At 40.6% G+C, this 23,400-nt stretch overlaps 2 protein-coding genes and 1 long non-coding RNA gene across 5 annotated transcripts in view; 2 read left to right on the top strand and 1 right to left on the bottom strand.

Moving 5' to 3' along the window:
- The window catches only part of PRKAR1A (protein kinase cAMP-dependent type I regulatory subunit alpha), a 20,797-nt gene extending 9,218 nt beyond the window's left edge, over positions 1 to 11,579 (top strand). For all 3 annotated transcript variants that reach the window (XM_032241901.1, XM_032241900.1, XM_032241902.1), the window contains exons 3-11: positions 1,329 to 1,499; positions 2,304 to 2,395; positions 2,592 to 2,653; positions 3,471 to 3,517; positions 4,622 to 4,780; positions 6,648 to 6,708; positions 7,683 to 7,804; positions 8,698 to 8,779; positions 9,120 to 11,579. In XM_032241901.1, the coding sequence (XP_032097792.1) occupies positions 1,329 to 1,499; positions 2,304 to 2,395; positions 2,592 to 2,653; positions 3,471 to 3,517; positions 4,622 to 4,780; positions 6,648 to 6,708; positions 7,683 to 7,804; positions 8,698 to 8,779; positions 9,120 to 9,292 (969 nt within the window). In that variant the 3' untranslated portion in view covers positions 9,293 to 11,579. The remainder of the gene's footprint in view (positions 1 to 1,328; positions 1,500 to 2,303; positions 2,396 to 2,591; positions 2,654 to 3,470; positions 3,518 to 4,621; positions 4,781 to 6,647; positions 6,709 to 7,682; positions 7,805 to 8,697; positions 8,780 to 9,119) is intronic.
- Positions 11,580 to 12,689: 1,110 nt separating this feature from the next.
- Positions 12,690 to 15,066, top strand: LOC116525757. Its single transcript, XR_004257807.1, has 2 exons — positions 12,690 to 14,094; positions 14,698 to 15,066. It is a non-coding gene; the product is annotated as an uncharacterized LOC116525757 (long non-coding RNA).
- Positions 15,067 to 16,791: 1,725 nt separating this feature from the next.
- The window catches only part of FAM20A (FAM20A golgi associated secretory pathway pseudokinase), a 62,194-nt gene continuing 55,585 nt past the window's right edge, over positions 16,792 to 23,400 (bottom strand). The window contains exons 6-11 of the mRNA XM_032241899.1: positions 22,943 to 23,058; positions 22,258 to 22,438; positions 21,100 to 21,209; positions 20,137 to 20,218; positions 19,596 to 19,655; positions 16,792 to 17,427 (exon numbers count right to left, since the gene is read on the bottom strand). Of these exons, the coding sequence (XP_032097790.1) occupies positions 17,163 to 17,427; positions 19,596 to 19,655; positions 20,137 to 20,218; positions 21,100 to 21,209; positions 22,258 to 22,438; positions 22,943 to 23,058 (814 nt within the window). The 3' untranslated portion in view covers positions 16,792 to 17,162. The remainder of the gene's footprint in view (positions 17,428 to 19,595; positions 19,656 to 20,136; positions 20,219 to 21,099; positions 21,210 to 22,257; positions 22,439 to 22,942; positions 23,059 to 23,400) is intronic.

The raw sequence follows: 23,400 nt of genomic DNA, 5'->3' as shown, positions 1-23,400 counted from the left end.
TAAAAGACTAGGCTTCATAATGTTGCCCAGGTGGGTCTCAAACTCCTGGGCTCAAGTGATCTGCCCCCTTCTTCCTCCCAAAGTGTTGGGATTATAGGTGTGAGCCACTGTACCCAGTCATATACTCTTAAACTTTAAACTTGTGGGAGACTTGAGTTTTATAGTTCTGTGTTAATATGAAATGGGAAACCTTACTGGACAACCAGAATTAACATGAAATGAATTTTCTAAAAGCCGTTATTTTAAAAAGTAGATTACATATTCACATATTTCAAAGTTGTACAGGTACAAAAGGGCATAATAATGAGAGGGCTCCCTCCCACGCCATTGCTTTTCCTGAATGCTACCAGTGTTCTGGAGATTAATATATGGGCACTTACAGACAAATTTATATATAAAAGGAACTAATGGGTCAAATGAATGAGAAAGTAGACGGTAACACATTTTTATTTTTTCCCTTTCCTTCAGGCATAACAACTAATTCTTTAGTATAGATCTGAGAGGACTTTGTTTTTAAGACTCTAGAGGTGAAAAAAAAGAATGTTTAATATGAATTGATTCAGTGAGTAGTTTTTAAAAGCAAGTAAACTCTTTTTTTTTCTTTTAACTTCATGTTTAAACCTTGGTCATGAAGAATGATCCTAGCTCTGCTGGGAGAAGTATTATAGACAGGATCTTATTTCAATTCATGGTTATCATCACATCCTTTCATTATTTGTTTTTATTTGAAATCAGACCACAATGTGAAATGGACAGGCTCAGGACCCTCTCCTGTTTGTTTTTATATTCCTGTTGCCTAGCATAGGACTTGGCATGGCAGAACCAGAAAATGCTTATTGAGTTAATGAAATAACTCTGTTATCTAGACATTCTTGGATCACTATGTTGTGCTTGAATTGTTTTTCCTGGATAACATTTCTTTTCGCTGGGAGGGTCTCTTGCTGTCTCCAGTAGCATCAAAAAACCGCCATTTTCAGGATTTTGTCTTGCATTGTGTTACTGTTGTGTGTATCACAAATCATTGTTGTCAAGACATATAATGAATATCTAATTTGTTACTCACATATATGTGTCCTTGTACTCATGGCTTTTGCTCGTTAATAAAGTATAGCATCTGTTATCATCTGAGGTAAATTCTCTTGAGAGTGTTTCTTTTCAAATGTCACTCTCTTTTTTTTCCCCATTAGGAATTAGTCTTTTCCTCTTAACTTACACTGGTAATGGGAGAAGAGATTGGAAGTGACTGAGATGTGACTATCATTGGAATATGAGACTACCAGCTTTACATTCTAAAGGATCTCATTTTGCAAACTCATAATTTCTTTCAGGAGGAGGCGAAACAGATTCAGAACCTGCAGAAAGCAGGCACTCGTACAGACTCAAGGGAGGATGAAATCTCTCCTCCTCCACCCAACCCAGTGGTTAAAGGTCGGAGGCGACGAGGTGCTATCAGCGCCGAGGTCTATACAGAGGAAGATGCCGCATCATATGTTAGAAAGGTAGTTTTGATATTTGAACATCGGGGAGATGCTCTTGGGACCCACTTGGTGGTCATCTAGTGTCCTTTGATGAATGAATTGTAAAATACAAAACAAGATGGAACTTCATCCATCCTGTATAGTTCTTGGATACTGGAAAACAGGTTTCTGTAATAGCATGCTGTCAGAGGAAATAACTAATTATGTTTATAAACTAGTGAATAATTGCATTTTGGGGTTTGTTATTTCCTTGCTGTTGTTTTACGGTAGAAGAGGCGGGCATTATTTCTTTTTCTCTTGAATCATGGTGTCCATTTTTTGCTATCCTGTAAGTCATGTTGTAGCTTTTAACATTTTATTCTGTGAGCCGCATTTTTCCTATGTTCTCCTCTTCCTTAGAGCTAGACTGCTATTTTGAGTTAGGCTATTAGCCTTAAGGGGACCAGCATTGTCCTGGCACTTGAGGCTTGTGAAACTAATAGATCACAGATTTAAAAATGACTAATTATTATAAAATACTTAGTTTTGCCACAGAATAATGACCTTGGTCAAGGTGTTTGGTTTGTTTCTTTAGTTGTGAACGGGGAACCAAGTACCAGACTTTATGTTTAGGCCTGGCTGTAGGCAAGGGGATTAATTAGTCAATATTTGTTGAGTATTTTATGGATCAAAGATAGTACAAGTGTGTTATAGTGAAAATATTTAACTCAAAGCAGTCTTGTTTAAATACCATAATGTGGTTTGACATTTAATTGAAAAGCGGATTACAAACATGAAATGTTTTTGGTTTATGGAATTGTCATTTGACCTTCAATTCTTTTCTAGGTTATACCAAAAGATTACAAGACAATGGCTGCTTTAGCCAAAGCTATTGAAAAGAACGTGCTGTTCTCACATCTTGATGATAATGAGAGAAGGTAGGACAGGCTCTTTCTTACACTATTTTTCCAGGAAGCGTGTGATCCCAAATTATTTTCAACACTTGTTGCAATTTTAGGGCTCTTAATTATTGTTCACCAGATGACATTCAGAGGTCTTTAATTCTAAGCTTAATGTTTGAAATTCATGGATGAGGCATGTGAAATGTAACTTGAGGCCTTCTCTCTCTTCCAGTGATATTTTTGATGCCATGTTTCCAGTCTCCTTTATTGCAGGAGAGACTGTTATTCAGCAAGGTAAGGGCTTCTGTAGCATGCAGTATTGTTATGGGAGAGGAGGCAAGACTGGAGGATTTTTTTGGTTTTGTTTTATTGAAATTTGTTTTCTTCTTTGATCCAACCACTTTTTTTTTCTGTTACACGATTGGATTTTTCTACTTTCTTCTTTTAAATTAAAATTTTCTGAGCTGAAAAGAACACTTCATTGGGAACTAATATTTTTGATACAGTTTTGTTTATAATTAAAAGAAATGTCTACATTTTTTATTTTGAATGTTGTATAGAATTTGAGAATCATATATATCTCTCTTGTCCTTTATATTGATTATTAATCACTTTTAAAGTAAGAAACACCTACATTCTTCATTGTATAGTCCTATTAAAAAGGTTCTAGGTTTTCTATAGATTCTTTCTTTTGCCTGCATAGACTAACCTGGATCTTTTTGACTATCTTCCTCTTTCTATTTTCTTATTCTTGATGTTTTATGAGTTGTTATATATTCCCATTTTGTGGCAACCTGATAATTTGCTCTTAACTATTTGTGTTGTTTCTAATGTCCTTGTTATAGATGCCATAGCAGTTAATAACTTTGTACACATATGCTCTTAAACATCTTTTCAGAGGTATTCTTCACCATGAGATGACTAAAAAAAACTTGATTAGTTCCATGACTTTTAAAATATATTGCTTTTCTTTCCCTTGAGAGATTTTGTTAGTTTGTAACACACTCTTCTCTCACAGTACCACTATAAAACAAGTTTATTATTTTTTTAAATTTTGATAGTTTGTTTCTTTAATTTGTAATATGCTCCTAACTTTTTTACCCTCTTTTAGGTGATGAAGGAGATAACTTCTATGTGATTGATCAAGGAGAGATGGATGTAAGATTTAATAATATCAAAAATATGTTGATCTTAAAAGCCAGTGTATTGATTTTTATTGCTTCTGAGCAATAAGAATAGGGTTTTGGAAGAATCATTATATCCCTTGTATGTCAGATTTTATTCATACCCTTTGCCAAGTATTTTTATGACACAGAGAAACTTTTTAAAGTAAATTTTTTGTTCAGAACTTTTGCTGGAGCAGTGGTTAAGAAGTGTGTGTAGCTGGGCTCAATGGCCCATGCCTATAATACTAGCACTTCAGGAGATCAAGGCAAGAGGATTGCTTAAGCCCAGGAGTTCAAGACCAGCCTGGGCAACAAAGTGAGACCTCATGTCTTAAAAAAAAAAAAGAGAGTAGACCCAGCCATTAGCTAGCAGACTTAATACAGCTTTTTTTTTTTTTTTTGGACGGAGTCTTGCTCTGTCACCTGGGCTAGAGTGCAGTGGTGTTATCTTGGCTCACTGCAACCTCTGCCTTCCAGGTTCAAGCAATTCTCCTCCTCCAGCCTCCCAAGTAGCTGGGATTACAGGTGCCTGCCATGACACCTGGCTAAGTTTTGTATTTTTGGTAGAGACGGGGTTCCACCATGTTGGCCAGGCTTGTCTCAAACTCCTGACCATGTGATATCCCCCTCCTTGGCCTCCCAAAGTGCTGAGATTACAGACATGAGCCACTGCTCCTGGCCTAATAGAGGTTTCTTATTCACAAATGAAATGGGGACACTAATAGCATTGATTTTTTTAGGATTATTAGGAAATTCATTATCAGGAAATGCAAGTAAAATGCTTAGCATAGTGCTCAGCATAGTTCTCTAAATATATATGACTGGTATTAGTGCTGAGCCAACCTTTTTCCCTGAGCCAACATCCTTACAGAGTGCTTTCTTCTTACCAGATAATTAAATCAGGTAAATTATAGAGACACTTATTTAACCCATCAGAAATCAATTATTATTCTCTGATGGATACTGAAAACATAATATATTCTGTTTTTTAAAACAAAGTTCAAGATTGTGATCTTTTAAAAAGCTTTGAGGGTTTTTAACATTTATGTGTTTGTGTATCTAGAAAAAAACTTTTTTGCTGTCACTTGCACTTTAGGTCTATGTCAACAATGAATGGGCAACCAGTGTTGGGGAAGGAGGGAGCTTTGGAGAACTTGCTTTGATTTATGGAACACCTAGAGCAGCCACTGTCAAGGCAAAGACAAATGTGAAATTGTGGGGCATCGACCGAGACAGCTACAGAAGAATCCTCATGGTAAGAGACCACAGTGTTGGAGAGCGTGATTTAGAATTCTCACCTGTATAACTCATGTTTGAGTGTTACCAAATTAAGATGAGAATATTTCTTATAATGAGAAAATACTTTGCATTAAGCCCAGCTTAGCATTATTCATGATGCCATTTTAGACATATTTTAGAACAAAAGCTTGGGAAACAAGATCTGGTGTATATGTGCCGGTCTGCTCATGTATAGAAATCTATCCATTTGCTGGTAGGCACTTCTAAATTTACCTAATTTTACCCATAACAGGTAGCCTGATAGGTGCTGCTTTTAAGTGCCTAAAGTTATTTGGGGCCATTCAGACATAATCAGCTTCCCTAACCTGTGAAAGTGGGTTATCAGTAATGCATATGTATGTCACGTCCCCGCTTGTTAAAGGAATAAACAAACTAATTGGAACATTCTGGTGATACAGTCAGACTTTTGGAGAACTTTGTGATAAATTTATAGAATAGCTTTGGATGTTTAAGTCCCAGCCAATGCATTGGTCATTTTGAATGGTTTTCTTAAATTTGTGCAATGTCCATCTGCCCATTTGAAAATGTACAGTCTGATGTACTTTGAAATTTTTCTGCATTTGGGATATATATATATATATATATATTAGGTTAGATAGACAGTCTTATCCTTTGCAGCAACACAGATAGAACTAGAGACTATTTTTCTAAGCAAAATAACACAGGAACAGAAAACCAAACCACGTGTTCTCACAAGTGGGAGCTAAACAATGTGAACAAATGGATACTAGATGAGGAACAACAGACACTGGGGCCTACTTGAGGGTGGAGTGTGGGAAGAGGGAGAAGATCAGGAAAAATACCTCTTGTGTACTTTGCTTATTACCTGGGTGACAAAATTATCTGAACACCAAATCCCTGTGACACCCAGTTTATCTATATAACCTACACATGTACCCCTGAGCTTAGGGAAAAAAAAAAAACTTATGGCAAAGATAAGTCTAAATTTTAGAAAGATTGGTTTTGAAGTGATGTGACAGCATACTAAATAAGAAATTGACCGTACAGTTCTGATTTCCTCTGCAGGAATACTGTTAGTAAAAGGAAATGTAGAGTGTTTACAGCTTTATCTCATTGCCAAAGAAGAGTAGGACCTAGAACTATTGGTTTGAAATAAAATATTTTACTTTCTCATAGTGGGCCTGAAAGGTAGTTAGGGCCTCACGGTGCATTGGCTTTGTGGACAGGAATTAGGGACTGTAGATATGGGGTGAAGTATCTATATATCTGGGTAGGGGAGGGTATGGTCCTTTTTTTAAGAATAAAGAAATGTCAGTTTTATAGGTAAGAAGCCAAAACTATTGGAGGAATCTGCATCTAAATATCAGTGTTGAACAGGAAGAACACTAGGATTAATGGGATATAAAGGAAGACCTAGATCAATTTTGTGAGAAAATATTTTCAGAGATAAATTGAGTTGGCAGTGGCGCAAAATCAGTTTGAGAGTAAACGTGGAAACTGCATTGGTATAAAGTGTGTGGGAAAATATCTTGGGTGATACACTCAGGCATAAACCGGTATTTCTACTGTATTTGGAAGTTGGGAAATGCTTTGTGAAATATGTCTCCATACTGGTTACAAATGCTGGGAATTGGCCATAATATTGGCAGAAAATATAAATCACAAGAATGTCATTTTATATCATTGATTACCTGTAAAATAAAAATGAACTAGTTAAAATTAAGTTTTCTTCATTAACAAAAAGCAGCAACAAGCTTTGACTTTCTGGTTTTAAAATCTATATGAAACTTAATATTTATTCCATAGTATTATGTGGTGATAATTGCACGTCTTGGGAATATCACTTTTGTTTTTATTTTTAGGGAAGCACACTGAGAAAGCGGAAGATGTATGAGGAATTCCTTAGTAAAGTCTCTATTTTAGGTGAGTTGTAAAGTGTGTTGACTGCTAGTATATGAAATACCCCTGAATTAGAATTGGTTGGACTTGGGAAAAGCCTTCTGAAAGTATCATTGCTACTCCTTCCCCCTTAAGAGAAAGAAGGGCTGAAAGTCCTTCAGACTGTGGACATTCAGTTATTTTCTCTCTGACTTCTGTCTCTCTTGTTCTATCATTGAGTTGATTGGTTCAGAAAAGTGAGTACTTCCAAGAATACGTTTCCTCTGTGGAAAGATGAGGTGTCATTTGCTGGCATCCTCTGAAAACATGCCAGAAGTTTGTTGAAACTTAGAGTAAAGCAGATTAATTGAAGATATTCTTTTGTGTATTTCGTTATGTGGACTTGGAGGTGTTGTTAGCACCTGTTGTTCACGAAGGGGGAATGGGGATTTTTATAAGGTAACAAGCTTCCCATTGTTTCTTACAGTTAATTGACTGCCCCTCCCACCTCATTTGTCTTTTCTTTGAATTGGTTACATTTACTTTGTGTTTGGATCTTAGTTTGGCCTTTGGTAATAAAAGTTATTTTCTAGTTCTTGTTTCATAAAGTAAACTGAGGATTTAAGTAGATTAAATTATTTCGACGAAACTTTGGAATGCTATGGATGGGAAACTATGACATTTGAGTATTGTAGTTGTAGGTTTGATTTGCACTGATGGCAGTCTTCAGGAATACTTAATGATTACATTTTCTTACTCCTTTGCCATTGGGTACAGTTGGTATAAATTAACCTGGCCACTGGGCTACTACCGAAGTAAGGATCTAAGGGCTATCTGCAGGTAATATGAGAATCCTGCTCAGACTAGAGGTAATTGAAGACAGGTACCATGTTTAATCCGAGACACCACTAGAATGTTGAATGGACATGGCTGTTTGGTTGAATCTGTTTATACTTTCTTTTTACCTTTATAATGGCACCAAATAATACAGAGCAATTCTTTTGGTTCTTGTCTTTTAGAGTCTCTGGACAAGTGGGAACGTCTTACAGTAGCTGATGCATTGGAACCAGTGCAGTTTGAAGATGGGCAGAAGATTGTGGTGCAGGGAGAACCGGGGGATGAATTCTTCATTATTTTGGAGGTAAAGAACTCGGAATTTGATACTTTAAAAAGTTGTACACTCTAAGAGGGAAAGAATGGGCTAATTCTGAATTACAGCTTTAGTTTTTAAGAGTACGTGACAATTTTATTTTTAAATTATCTTTTACTTTGAAATGCTGTTGTTTGGTTTTCTGCTAGGTCACTACATTTTTAAATGAGTTTGAGTCAGAATTCTTGAAGGGCCCTAGACATGAATAGCCAAATTCTGAAAACCATTTAACATACTGTGTTGATTCTGTACTATCCTTGTTAAAATGCAAGTATTTGGGCTATTTGGCAAATAAGGATTAAAGGTAATTATTTAAATTTGAAAAATTCCTGTATTTTTTTATCTCCACATTCCATGAAAGTGTATAGCAGATACTCTTGCTTGCCAAGCAGATCCACGTGACAGATTTCTATGAATGTGGCTCCATAGTTGCTAATTGATTTTATTTAAACCAGGGGTCAGGAAACTGTAAAGGACCAGGTGGTAAGTTAAGCTTTGTGGACCCATTGCCATAGTGCAAAAGCAGCCACAAATAATATGTAAATGAATGGATGTGGTATTCCAATAAAGTTTTATTTGCAAAAGAGACAGCGAGCTTGGATTTAGCCCTTCCTCTACAGTTTGCTAACCCAAGTCTGCAACCTTTAAGCACCTTAATAAGAAGAACCTTGCTAGCAGGAGATGCTGGTAAAATAGAAATTGAAGCTTATGTGGTGACTAACTTTAAAGTTATTTTTTTATCTCATGTGCACATAAGTTGAAAGGACCACTGAATTGCTCCCCCCCTCCCCATTTTTGCAAGGTAGCTAAAATTGCATAAGATGTTTAAGATGCCACCTTGGGTTTGAGAGTGTTTGTTTAGCTTTTTGGTGGTTTTATCGTAGGGGTCAGCTGCTGTGCTACAACGTCGGTCAGAAAATGAAGAGTTTGTTGAAGTGGGAAGATTGGGGCCTTCTGATTATTTTGGTATGTATGAATTCCCTCACAATAAATACATGGTTTCTTTAAATCACCTCTTAGTGAGATATTGTAGTCTTCCATAATCTTGTCTTCTCCTCAATTTTATTTTTTAATTGCAGTGTCTTTTGGCTCTGAGAGATACAGTGTGAGATTTTTGATCTTTACTCAGTTAATGAAATTATTGATTGTCTCATATCTACTAGTTTGTTTTTTAAGTGTAGATGTAGTGTGCCCTGTACTAAGTTATTAGAGAAATAAATAATTGTTCTTAGAAGTGCACTGCTTTAAGGAAATGTTTTTCATAGCAGTTAGCCTGTCCTTACCCTTCCTCGTTTCCTTTCTCCAGGTGAAATCGCACTACTGATGAATCGTCCTCGTGCTGCCACAGTCGTTGCTCGTGGCCCCTTGAAGTGCGTTAAGCTGGACCGACCTAGATTTGAACGTGTTCTTGGCCCATGCTCAGACATCCTCAAACGAAACATCCAGCAGTATAACAGTTTTGTGTCACTGTCTGTCTGAAATCTGCCTCCTGTGCCTCCCTTTTCTCCTCTCCCCAATCCATGCTTCACTCATGCAGACTGCTTTATTTTCCCTACTTGCAGCGCCAAGTGGCCACTGGCATCGCAGCTTCCTGTCTGTTTATATATTGAAAGTTGCTTTTATTGCACCATTTTCAATTTGGAGCATTAACTAAATGCTCATACACAGTTAAATAAATAGAAAGAGTACTATGGAGACTTTGCTGTTACTGCTTCTCTTTGTGCAGTGTTAGTATTCAACCTGGGCAGTGAGTGCCATGCTTTTTGGTGAGGGCAGATCCCAGCACCTATTGAATTACCATAGAGTAATGATGTAACAGTGCAAGATTTTTTTTTTTAAGTGACGTAATTTTCCACTTATAAGCATAGACTGTGGCCATATATGCTGTATTTCTTTGTAGAATAAATGGTTTCTCATTAAGCTCTAAAGATTAGGGAAAATGGATATAGAAAATCTTAGTATAGTAGAAAGACATCTGCCTGTAATTAAACTAATTTAAGGGTGCAAAAATGCCCATTTTTGCTGATCAGTGGGTTATGATTGGTTCAATTTTTTTTTTTTTCATTTTTAACCAGAATTTTTGTTTGCCAAGCTAATCTGCCTGGTTTTATTTATATCTTGTTATTAATGTTTCTTCTCCAATTCTGAAATACTTTTAGGTGTGGCTATCTATACCTGCCTTTTAAGTTTGAAACTAAATCACAGACTATAAATACTGGGTTAGTGTTCGGCTACATCTGCCTCGGCTTACAAGTTTGGATTAGACCTTTATCCAGCTAGTGCCAAATATTGATCAGATGCTGAATTGAGAATAAGAATTTGAGGTCTACAACCTTGGTTATTAATTTAGAGCTTTGGTTAAAGTATGTCCTTCACTTGACTTCAGTGTAATCTCCTATGCTCATTAAACTGATTCCTGGAGATTGGATTTGCTGTGACTAGATACAGATGGAGCAAATGTCCTAACAGAGAAACAGGTGATGCTGCTACAGGGAGAAATGCCAGGAGGACAAAATTCAGTGTCGGGAATTTTCCCAGTGAAACTCACTGGGGCATGAGATTTTGGAAGAAGTTTTTTTACTTTGGTTTAGTCTTTTTTTCCTTCCTTTTTATTTCAGCTACAATTTCTGGTGGGTTGATGGTAGGGTATAATGTGTCTGTGTTATTTCACATTGGCCTAAAAGGCTATCCTGCTGAAAGTCCTGCTTTCCTATCTAGCATTTATTTCTCTGGCAAACTTTTCTTTCTTTTTTTTTTTTTTAATTAAACTTGTGTATTGAGTCTTAACTGTATTTTTCAGCATTTTCCAGCCTTATGTGTTACATTATTCCAATGATACCCAACAGTTTATTTTTACTATTTTTTTAAACAAAATTTCACAGTTCTGTAATGTAGGCACTTTTATTTTCATTGTGATTTATATATAAGGTAATGTAGGGTTATGTTTGGGAGTGACTGCAAGCATTTTTCCATCTGTGTGCAACTGACTCTGATTATTGATCTCTTCTCCTGCCCTTTCCCAGGTAATTTAAATTGGTTGGGTAGATTTTTTTTCATAGATTTGAAAAACTTTTAGGTTGTTACCAAGTGTGAAGTACAAATCTGGGGAAGAGGTTTTATTTACATTTTAGGGTGGGTAAGAAAGCCACCGTGTTACAAATTTTTTAATTTCCAAAATCTATATTAAATGAGGGTTTTCTGATCTGTACTTTGTGTTTAGCTACCTTTTTACATTTAAAAAATTAAAAATTATGTTCTTATAAGCGTAAAGCTTGATTTGATCTTTGTTTAAATGCCAAAATGTACTTAAGTGAATTATTTAGAATGCCATAAAATTGCAGTTTCATGTGTGTATATAATCATGCTCATGTATATTTAGATACATATAATGCTTTCTAAATGAGTTTTACTCTTTAATCATTTGGCTTGCCGTAGTTTTTAATTATAAAAGTTAAAGATAAGTCTACATTAAACAATGATCACATCTAAAGCTTTATCTTTGTGTAATCTAAATATATGTGAGAAATCACAATTGGCATAGTTTGTCTTAGTTATTCAGAGCTTTAAAAGTCATTATTTCTGGGCTTGGTAAGTGAATTTATGAGATTTACTGCTCTAGAAAGTATAGATGGCCAAAGGACCGTTTTGTATTGTTTCCTGATTACCAGTCTGATTATACCATGTGTGCTAATATACTCTTTTTGTTTTAGATTGTCTTAATGGTAGGTCAAGTAATAAAAAGAGATGAAATAATTTAAATTCTTAACTGAATCAGTTTTTCTTCCCTTTCTCCTTTCCGTCTTTCCTCTCTCTGTCCTTCCCCACAAGTCTACTCCGGTGGGCAAAAATAAAAAGGGAAGGTGAATTATGGGATCAGTGTTTTGAAAGAGTTATGTTTATTTTCAGTGCTTTTCAGTTTGTCGAAGAGGGGATCTCAAAATCTTGCTTAAAGGGTAATTGAGATGTAGCAGATTTATTTACTGAATCATGGAAGGAAAAAAAATTCAGTCAAAAGCTAAAGATTTCCTTTTTATTGAAGACAGATTGGTTCTGTGGTCTTGGAATTTTCCCAGACTTAATGGAGAAACATCATTTCTGTATTAGCATACTCTTTGGCTTAAATTTAATATATACATTTAATGCTACTTAAGGATACTTTTCCATTTTTCGTATATAAAGCCTTAATTTCTGATGCTTTTTCCTTAGGTTTCTGAGGAGTGAGATGATTAAGTTGTATTCATTAGTATATTGGTATTTCTTCACATTCAGTGAAGTTGGAGATATGTTGTATGTTAGAAGAGCATTCTTTAATTTGTGCTGCTTTGAACATGTGTACCTTTTCTAGATTGAGTAATGCCTTCCCCTAATCTGGATTTTAAAACCTTTAGAGTCACAATAGAATATAACTAAAGAAAATTGTTCTGGATTGATAGTCCTGGTTGTAGTTGAATTCTCTCTCTAAACAGTGGCCTATATAGTCTCTTTTTTTTGTTTTTTTTTTTTAATGATTAAATACATTTAAAAGTTGAAGTAGCATGTCAGTTTTTTAAATACTACTTTATCCGCAACCACAAGTAATAGCTGACTGTTTTTACTTATGTTAGGCCCTGGCAGTGGATATTTAGTTGGGCTAAGACAACATCAAGGAGCGATGGCTAGGTAACCATTTAATTTGTTCCCAAAGGTACTTTTTAATTAATTTTTGGAGACAGTCTCACTCTGTCTCCCAGGCTGGAGTGAAGTGTCATGATCTCAGCTCACGGTGGCCTCTGCGCCTCCCAGGTTCAAGTGATTCTTGTCCCCCAGCCTCTGGAATAGCTGGGACTGCAGATGTGTAGCATCACGCGCAACTAATTTTTTGTATTTTTAGTAGAGGTGCGGTTTTTGCCTTGTTGCCCAGGCTGGTCTTGAACTCCTAAGCTCAGTCTGCCCACCTGGGCCTCCCAAAGTGCTAGGATTACAGGCGTGAGCCACCGTGCCCGCCCCTAAAGGTATTTATTATAATAGCCATCAGTAAAGGCTGTACCTGTGAGAATTTCTTAAATCTCTTCCTTCTTATGCTTTGGGACTTTTACATAGAAAGAAAGCAGTGTTGTTATATACATGTACCGCTAAAATTTGTTTCTTGACATAAGTTCAGAGCTGTGACTTCATCCTGACTGTACCTAAAACCAAAACCACTGAGGAAGATTTTTTTTTTTTTTATTTTGTGAAAGTTCTGCCAATTTTGCTTAAATAGCTGTGTGATTTTAAAGGTTGCCACTAGATGGAGAGCTTTTTTTTTTTCATCCTTGTTAATCTCAAATGAGTTAACTGTTGATCCTCATCATTCGTGGGTTCTGTATTTGTAATTTGCCTGCTTGCTAAACTTTATTTGTAACCCCCAAAATCAGTAGTCACAGGGCTTTTGCAGACATGAGCAGAGCAGTGAAAAGTTTGAGCTTCCTAACACGCATGTTCCCCACTGAGGTGGAACTAAGGGATGCTCAGCCTTGTTTCATCTCTCATACTGTGAATAAGTATCCTTCTCTTGGTCTTTTTAGTGCCTTTTTTTTTTCATTATCGTTATTTGTTTTTTTTGTTGGCAATTTTGCTATTTAGAATGCCCCCAAGTGTAGTGATGAAGTGCTGACTAGTGTTCCTAAGTGCAAGAAGGCTGCGATGTACTGTATGTAGTAGAAAATATGTATATTTGATGTTTCTTTTAGGTGTGGGTTACAGTGCTGTTAGCCATGAGTACATGTTAATGAATCAGTATATATTAAATTGTCTTTAACATGCCTTAACGTAAAGCGCACACACAACAAGATTATGTATTGATTGGTTGATGAAAATGTAACCAGACACTCCCAGCAACCTAGTCCTGTATTTCCCCTAGGAGCATTGTTCAATATTTGCCAGTGCAGTGTTTGTGGTGACTTTATAGAACATAAACTAACTTGTAAGGTAATTGACTATTTTTTTTTGTAATTTTCAAACTAAGATTGTCTTCCTGACTTGTGAGAAGGCTAAAATGAATTCCTCCAAATGCCTCTTTCCGTCAATTTATATACTATACAGTTCCCTTTCATTTTTTAGTTTGCTGTCAGTAGTAACTTGAAAAGTTCTCACATAGTCTAGAGAATTTTTATTTCATGGGATGTTAACAGTTCAAAATGAACACATTGGAACAACGTGATTAAGAATGAAATGGTTGGTTTTCTGGTATTTTTGAGAAATGAGCGAGTGTTAATTTTGTTAGTCAAAAAGCAACATAAGGTGAAAGTTAAGTGAATAATAAGGTAGGTGTACAGGCATACCACATATCATGGTGAAGATAAGTGAATAATAAGGTGGGCGTACAGGTATACCACATATCATGGTGAAGATAAGTGAATAATAAGGTGGGCGTACAGGTATACCACATTTCATGGTGAAGATAAGTGAGTAATAAGGTAGGCGTACAGGTATACCACATATCATGGTGAAGATAAGTGAATAATAAGGTGGGCGTACAGGTATACCACATATGGTGAAGATAAGTGAGTAATAAGGTAGGCGTACAGGTATACCACATATCATGGTGAAGATAAGTGAATAATAAGGTAGGCGTACAGGTATACCACATATCATGGTGAAGATAAGTGAATAATAAGGTGGGCGTACAGGTATACCACATATCATGGTGAAGATAAGTGAGTAATAAGGTAGGCGTACAGGTATACCACATATGGTGAAGAAAAGTGAGTAATAAGGTGGGCGTACAGGTATACCACATATCATGGTGAAGATAAGTGAATAATAAGGTGGGCGTACAGGTATACCACATATGGTGAAGATAAGTGAGTAATAAGGTAGGCGTACAGGTATACCACATTTCATGGTGAAGAAAAGTGAATAATAAGGTAGGTATACAGGTATACCATGTATCGTGAAATTCAAGCTTATTCCAGTTTGTAGAGCGCAGCAAAATTTGTATATAGGCCATTGGGAAAACCAGTCCTTCATTATAGGTGGTGAAGGGGTTTGAGGTGGAGCCTACTTTCTTGGGAGTCTGTTATTTGGAAGTCACAACCATTTTATACTGTTCTTTGAACGTTTTTACCCAGATATTTTCCCATTCCTGTGTGTAATCTTCTGGTTCTGCATCCAAAGGGAAGAAACAAGTCGAAGCAGGAGAGACGGTGGGTGGGGTGGGAAGCCCTGTGCTGCAGTAGGGCCACAGCAGTTAAGGAAATCTTGGGATTAAGGTTTCTCTGTTAAAGAGTTGATTAAAAAAAAAATTTGTGTGTATTTTTTGTAGAGACGGGGTTTCACCATGTTCCCAGGCTAGTGTTCCTAAGTGCAAGAAGTGCCTTGGCCCAAAGTGCTGAGATTACAGGCGTGAGCTACTATGCCCAGCCGAGTTTTTTTTTAAGCAAATACAACCTCATAAATTGGGTGGGATACTGTTGGGTTTTGTGTTACAGTGAAAAGAACACTTTGGGATAGGTCTAAACCACTAAATGTGTGATTTTACTCTCTCCGAGCCTTAAAGTTCTTCCATGCGCAGTGGAGGGTAGGGGGTTATATCTGTATTTGAGAGGATTGGACACCTACCTGTGTGTTGCTTCTGTAACGCAGGTGAAACGCCTCACGTGGTCAGATCTCAGTGAATGGTAGTGATGCTATGGAGACACAAAGCTCAGGGGCAGCATACTAGTAATGTGGATGTACCAAGGGGTCACAAGTGTTACTTGTCCTGTTGAAGCTGTCTTTGCTCGCACTGAAGTGTTGGAGACATTTCTAGTTCTTTACCTTGTACTCTCTTTAGCGACAGCTCCTTTCTACTCTTAATGCTTACAGTATTTGAACCTCTGGCCTTTATTGGAAAAGTTGATGTGAAATAAGGCATTTTTACTTGTTGACTAGTCACTCCATGGAATGAAGACCTTCCTGTCCTTTGTGTTTTTGGTCATTCATTATGGAATGAGAAACAAAGCCTCCTATTAAAAGGAGTTTCAGATGTCAACAAGTCAGTAGGGAGAAGATAGAGGAGACAAAAGTCCCTACTACACTTACTTTTTATTTATTCATGTTTTTGAGATGGAGTCTCACTCTGTTGTCCAGGCTGGAGTGCAGTGACACGATCTCGGCTCACTGTAACTTGCGACTCCCAGGTTCAAGTGATTCTCCTGCCTCAGCCTCCTGATTAGCTGGGATTACAGGTGCACACCAGCACACCGGGCTAATTTGTGTATTTTTAATAGAGATCCAGTTGCACCATGTTGGTCAGACTGGTCTCTAACTCCTGACCTCATGATCCACTCACCTTGGCCTACCAAAGTGCTGGGATTACAGGAATGAGCCATCATGCCCGGCTACACTTACTTTTAAGGGAGGCTTCAATAAAAAACCTGACTTTTAGTCTTTTTTGAGCCAGCTGCCACAGGGAGGGGAATCTACAGGGCCTCACCATTCCACATAGCTCCTTTCTTCTTTTGGGGATGGGCCGAGGACAATCCTGGGGTCTTACAGAAGAAGATTGTGGTTGGTGGGCTGTGGTCAGCCATGGCTCTTTCCTGCCTTACTCCAGGCTTTTGTCCCTGCTAGGTCTCTTCCCATGCCATCCTGACCTTAGAAGACTTTCCTTTTTTTCCCTTCATCACAATTCCTTATTTTGTTACTGACTGCTAAGTTTGACGTATTTGATGTTATTTCAATTGTCATTTAATACCCTTCAGATTGAAGCACTGCTTTTCTGATATTCTGAGCAAATCCCTATTTTATTTTTGCCACTTGTAATAATATAAAGAAGTTACTCTTGGACAGGGCAGCAGGGATTACTGATTCTGATTGGGCCAGTGACTAGAATATGAGTAGAAAGTGTGAGGTCTAATTTGAACCTGTTTGAGAGTTACTATTTGCAGATTTTAGTCAGCTTGTGATAGGCCAGGTATTTTGTCTGGACCTGGAGTTATCTTTGACTTGTAGACAGAATAAGGACCTGGAGAACAGTCAGGTATCCACTTGGCGTCCTTTTATTTGACCTGTTACAGTTAGTACTCTTCTGGGATCCAGGCTGCCAAACCTGCCAAGTCTGACCCATATCCAGATTTCCCAGTGCACTGAGGAGGTCATCTGTGGCCCTGATGAAGCCAGTGCTTTTTGGGAAAAATGGCGCAAGGCAATGCACTACAGAAGCAGTGCACCCAGGAGTTAAGATCAAGTTCTGTGGCCCCCCACTTGCTGTTTCAGAAAATGCTCTGCTTCCTTCCTAGCTGACTTGACCTCCAGCATTAACAAGTGGAGGTGAGGAAGCAGGGTCTGCACTCTTGAGTCTGCTCCTCTGGCTCCAGGCGTATTTTCTGAAACTGGACTCTTCTAGCCCTTAGCTTGTCAAGTTAGCCTGGCCAGAGTCTGGAGCCAATTGTTCCACTGGGCCATCGGCTATGACACTCTGCTCTCCATGGGCCGCTATGCACCCCTCTACTGTCCTTAGGATGGTTTGGAGCCTTCGATCCAGGGCAAGGAGGTGGGGTTCAGTGAGTACAGGGCTGAGCGGGTCTTCTAGCAGTGACTCTCGCATCACATCGCTGAGTCTATAGTCGGCTTGGGCCAGCAGCTGCAGGTGCAAAAGTGTTTTCTTTTTTATCCTGAAAAGACAAAGTCATAGGAACCAAATAAGTAAATGTAAAGAAAATAACTTGCCTGAACTTGCTGCTTTCTCCACAAATAGCTGTTGTAGCTGATAGTCTTGGCCCTTCTCCCCCAGAGTCTTCTCAAGCACATTTAAATGAAAAACAGGTAAAAAGGAATAAATGAAGGCAAAATCCAGTATCTTGCAGTCCTTTGCCCAATTGCCATTTGATCAAGAAGCCCGCATAGCCATTTGTACTCTAATAACAGTGATGTGGGGCCATATGCATTTTCTCTGACAAGGCTAAGGGAATCAAAACCAAAATGACACTTAGAATTTTTCAAGGAGTTTTTTGTTTTGTTTTGTTTTGTTTTGTTTTGTTTTGTTTGTTTTGTTTTGTTTTGAGACAGAGTCTCGCTGTGTCGCCAGGCTGGAGTGCAGTGTGGTGCAATCTTGGCTCATTGCAACCTCTGCCTCCCGAGTAGCTGGGACTACAGGCACGCACCATCGCACCCAGCTAATTTTTGAATTTTCAGTAGAGACGGGGTTTCACTACGTTGGCCAGGCTGGTCTCTGCCTCCCAAAGTGCTGGGATTAACAGGAATGAGCCACCATGCCCAGCCTTCAAGGAGATTTAAAGTAGGTGAAATGAGGCCGGGTGTGGTGGCTCAAGCCTGTAATGCCAGCTCTTTGGGAGGCCGAGGCGGGCGGATCACGAGGTCAAGAGATGGAGATCATCCTGGCCAATGTGGTGAAACCCCGTCTCTACTAAAAATACAAAAATTAGCCGGGCGTGGTGGTGTGTGTCTGTAGTCCCAGATACTCGGGAGGCTGAGGCAGGAGAACTGCTCGAACCCAGGAGGCAGAGGTTGCAGTGAGCCGAGATTGTGCCACTGCACTCCAGCCTGGCGACAGAGTAAGACTGTCTCAAAAAAAAAAAAAAAGTAGGTGAAATGAGAGAAGTTTGCCATCTCAAAAGCCCTCAGTACTGCCAGCCTTTCTTTCTTGCCAACTTTATTTCTGTGTGTCAGATTTTAAAATCACAGATAAAAATGTGGGACCCATCTTCAGGATTTCAGTTTCTTTTTATGTGGGAATCCGACTTGAACTCTGATGCGTAAGCAGCTTAATTGACTTTTGTCATAAGCAGGTACTGCTCACCCAGTCCTACTCAGGAGGCAGTGAAAGGAGGCCAGACAGAAGCTTGTTTAAATTAGCCTAAGACGTAGATGAAGAGTACTCATGCTCTGCTCTGAGTTTTCCAGCTGGAAACGAGACGTTTTTGCTAGGTGTGACTATCATATTGATAATTAACTGTGGATACTGCAGCTGAGCAGGTGGTCAATTTTACAAGCCTGGCTGAAACACCAGTGAAGTATGGAAGTAGGTTAGATATTCTCTAGAGAAATGGTGGCCAAGCAAGGGCCTTCGTGCCGCCTTCTAGTCGGCACAGGTTTATAGGACTTTAATCAGGATTTTGCTTAGATGGTGAACAAATCGTAATATTTATGAGCTGATATGAGTTCTGGGCAAAGCAGAGGTCTGGTTAGTAGTATCAAAATCCAGCAGACTGCAAAAATAGGTGATTATCTAAGTAGGTCAACGATTAAAGTTGGCAACTGAAAGGTTTAAAGGATTAAATCCTAATTCATCCTATGTGGAAGGATGAAAAGACATGTTGTGGGGAAAATTTTGGTAGTTGTAGTACAGTCATGAATTGCTTACTGATGGGGATATGTTCTGAGGAATGTATCCTTAGGTAGCTTTGTCACGGTGTGAACATCAGAGTACTCACACAAACCTAGATGGTGTAGCCTTCTGCACGCTTAGGCTATATGATGTTGCCTGCTGGCTACAAACCTTTACAACACAGTGGTGAGCATCTGTGTATATGAACATATCGAAACAAAATACAGTAAAAAAATACTGTAAAATGCAGTAAAAACACCATATTATTAACATAGTCTTATGGGACCACCGTCATCTATGCAATCTGTCAGTGGCTGAAATGTCATTATGCAGTGCATGGATGTTTAAGAAATGAGGTAATCCATGACATCTACCCACCTATGTCCTAGACCAGTGAAAACTGATGAAGCCCTTCAGACCTTGGCTGCAAGCAGCATGAAGGGTCACAACTGTTACTTGTTACTTGCCCTTGTGATCTGCTGCAGGAAAACTTACATGCAGCACTGAGAGAGAGGCGAGAGGATGGAGATTTCATCATGGGAGTGTCGTCCGAACCTAGGAGGAGAAACAGGCTTTTATGGGTGGCTGGTAGCATCCTTCTCATTCCCTGGAGGTTTCCTCTCTCCTCTCAGCATTTTGTGAATCACAGATTGTGGCAAAATGCCAGGGATCATGGCAGCTGCCTCTCCAGCCCGTTTCACCCCAGTCAGACCACAATAACCTCTGTACAAAGATGTTAAAGCTAAGCAATCCTGTTTTCCTTCATTCATTCACTAGCTGCAGAGGGCCAGTCACTGAGAGTACACCTTGCTCTCGAAAACCTCACCCTGTTTCACTAGAGGGCACACGAGGTGCTGCTCTCAGGCTGGAGGAGGGTCAAGTGGTACATACAAAGGTAAAGAGAAGGAAATGGAAGAAGCAGGGCTAGGAGACAAGGCACATGATGGTAGAGCCCGTTTGCAGGGCATCAGTGTCTGGCTGCACACAGCAGCACATCTGGGAGAGGGGAGCATTGGACACACGTAGGGACACTCACCCTCTGGCATTGTCAAGGTGAATAAGGAACCCATCGTCCCCGAACTTGGTGAACATCTCGTAATGGTGCCGGTCCATATTTCCTGTGAAGGAGGGGAGAACTCAGAGCCGGGACCAGCAGACCAGGGGGACAGGTGCTCCTGACCTGAGTTCTCTCCAGGGAATGGAAGCCTGTCATCACTTCAGAGGCAGGGGCCTGAATGAAGCTGGGACTCACAATGTCATCTCTCCAGGGCATCAGTGAAGCAGCCGCAGGAGGGAGAATGAAGCAGGAAGCGAAACAAGCAAACCATAAATGAACTTGTTTCAAGTCTAAGGCTTTCACCTCTGCCCCTGTGCCAGCTGTTGGCCAGGGATTTGAATGTGCAGAAAGTTACCTTTGCACCTCGTGTCCATGTTGACATTGGCTTTCCTCAGCCCTGAGATCCTCAGCTGAGCCTGGTTGTAGTAAACAGACACAGCTAAGCTTCCTGAAAGGCGTGATGACGAGCCGGATGTCTGACCTGCTTCGGACCTAAGCTCCTGTGTGATGGCCACCTTCCTAAGTGTCTCCTTTTCTCCCTGGAAGTCCCTGTGGGCCTGGAAGGTGGAATTACTATCTTGTGTGCGGTGGCCTTGCCTGAGGCCCTCCCTGCTACATATTTGTTGTGTACTTTCTTTGCCTAGTTTCCCCTCACATGCTGATATGAACAGACAACCTCCAATCTCATGCCCACTCAGGCCTGTGGCAGGGTGGGATGCCTGCCTTATGAGTGACGACTCCTTCAACTTCTTCCAGTTCTTTGAAGACAGGGAAGCCCATTACCTTCTGTCCTCTGGGACCTCTGCCACTTCTGGGGCTGTGGGAGGTGCAGAGTTACTCAGTCCTCATGAACCAGTTTGTAAGTCTGTGCTCAAGGTCACAGGGAACCCTCACCACACAGCAGAGCCCACTTCTGCTGGCGGCCTGGGCGTGGAGACCTACCTATCAAGAAATCGAAGATGGCCATGTCGATGACATTGAGGAGCCGCTGGCTGTTGTTGTACGGGTAGATCTGTTTCACTGTGTCACAGTAAAGGGGATTGACCTCCCACCTGAGGGGGAGAAGAAGTCCTGGGGCTGGAAAAGCCAAGATGGCAGGGTGTTGGGGGCTCACCCCACACCTCTCCTCCACCCCCCAATCCCTGCCTCCCTGATCCTTCCCTGGGCTGGTGGCAGCTTCTCACATTCAGAAAGACCCTGGGCAAGAACACATAAGGCTGCGTATTCCATGTGGTGAGAAGGTTCTGGGTCCTTCAACTCTGGTGGACACTAAACCCATGGCTGGGATACTGCATGCCAGAGTGGAGATGTCAGGCAGGCAGGAAAGGTGGGGCAATGACCCTCACCTGCTTCTTTGTCCCTCCCTTCACATTCCCTCTCACCAAGTCTCTAGGCCCCTGGCCCTCCAGGGCTCCTGCACCACTCATAGACCCTCCATGGGCTGTTCCTGCTCTTTCTCTCTCACACATGGTTTTCTGCCTACAATGCTCGAATGCCCATTTTCACCTGAGGGCTCTTCTCTGCCTTCATAGAGTCCCTTAGGATCTGCCATGTCCTCCAGGCATTCTGCCTGGTTACTTCTCTTTCCACTATGATTGCGATGGCTTGACTGATGGATCGATTCAGTCAGTTAGTGTTGAGTACCTGCTACGTGCCAGGGAGGATGCTATGTCCTAGGGATACAGCAGTGAGGTCCTTGGCTTCCCAGGTCTTGCTCAGGGGAACCAGGTGTCCCTCCCATGGGGTCTTGTATGCTTCCTGGTTACTTATAGCAAGTGCTGTGGTGTATTTTCATGATCTGGCTACATGTCTGTCCTCCCCACTAGACCAAGGAGCTTCTCAAAGGGAGAGTCAGAGTCTTCCACTTCTGTATCCGGTAGCACCTAGTGTTGGATACATGGAAGGCTCTTTATAACTGGATAAATGAGCTAAAGGGAGAAAACAGACCCAGGCCTGCTGATCTCAGGATCAATATGAAATGGGGCAAAGGCGTATTGAGGCAGCTTTTTAGATTCAACAACCAAGCTAACTATAAGTGCCTGGTACAGGGTCTGTGGCTACTGTCAAGGACTAGACTGTGTGGCCTGGGGACCAACTCACTCCTCTTTTCCTGCCAGTGAGTAGGAGCGGATCCAGGGGTTGGGCACAGACAGCCTGGGGGCCAGGTTGAGGGACGGCAGGAAGGCGGAGAGGGAGCCCTCCAGCAGGTGTGGGTTGCCACAGACAGCATACTCCGTCTTGCACATGTATGGACACTTGGCGAAGAAGCACATGTTGCTGGCTGGAGGATGGGGAGGAGAGAGGAGAAGGAGTAAGAGGAGGGCTCTGGAGGCATGCCATCTTCCTGCCCTAGGAAGTCCACTGGGAGGGAAGGGAAGAAGAAGAAGGAAACATTGACTTTTCCAGAAGTGAGGGTGTGAATGCTACTAAGCTGAACCTCCTGGGTACCTGCTTTCCAATGTCCCAGTCTCACGCCATTCTATCCTTATGAATAGAACACTCTTCCCTCTCTGGGTGGATGACATGTGGTGCGGGGGAGGCCAGCATTGTAGGGTCAATGCCCACACGGACGAGGTAGCATCTCACACACAACCTTCTCCCATCCACAGTTCTTCGTGTGTTACGGTCAAGCAGACCACGGTGGGAGGGTCTTACAACCTCATACGCCCCTCCCAGGAATGGATAGTGCTAGCAGCAGGGGGTCAATCCCCTGCCGAATGCAGGGGTGGGCACTCTGGCTTACTATGTACTTAGACCCGGAATATCACTCGAGCCAGCACTCTACCTGGAGAGACAAAGAAAACACTCTGCAGGATTTCATTCTTGGTGACCTCTAGGATTTCCTTGGTGACATTCACTAGCCTCCCCACTGTTGGTGGCACCCGTCGGAAGTCCAGAATCCTGCAAGAGAGGAAGCTCTGTTCCATCTGAGCAATGATCAGGGAGTGGGGAGGAGGGGTTTTGTCCCCTGGCCAGTGCACATTAGGAATTGGCTGGTGTGCCCAGGAGGGTGGCCGGTGAGGCGGGGCTCCGTTGTGTTGAGCTGGTAATGCCCAGGTCAACACTGGGCCTTTAAACTTATGTCTAAAGTAGGGGAGATGGCGTAGAAAATGAATCCTTATTCCGTCAAGCCTCCTGGGCAAACCTTCCCACCATCCCAACTTCATTCTTGCTCAGTGCTTCTCATATTTTAATGTCCCTATGAGTCATCTGGCAATCTTATTCAAATACAGGCTCTGATTC

Source organism: Sapajus apella, unplaced genomic scaffold (assembly GCF_009761245.1).
Source record: "Sapajus apella isolate SASKATOON/1434 unplaced genomic scaffold, GSC_monkey_1.0 scaffold48, whole genome shotgun sequence".
Classification (NCBI taxonomy): Eukaryota; Metazoa; Chordata; class Mammalia; order Primates; family Cebidae; genus Sapajus; species Sapajus apella.
The sequence above is the reverse complement of the archived record's forward strand: the minus strand, read 5'-3'. Positions and strand labels throughout refer to the sequence as shown.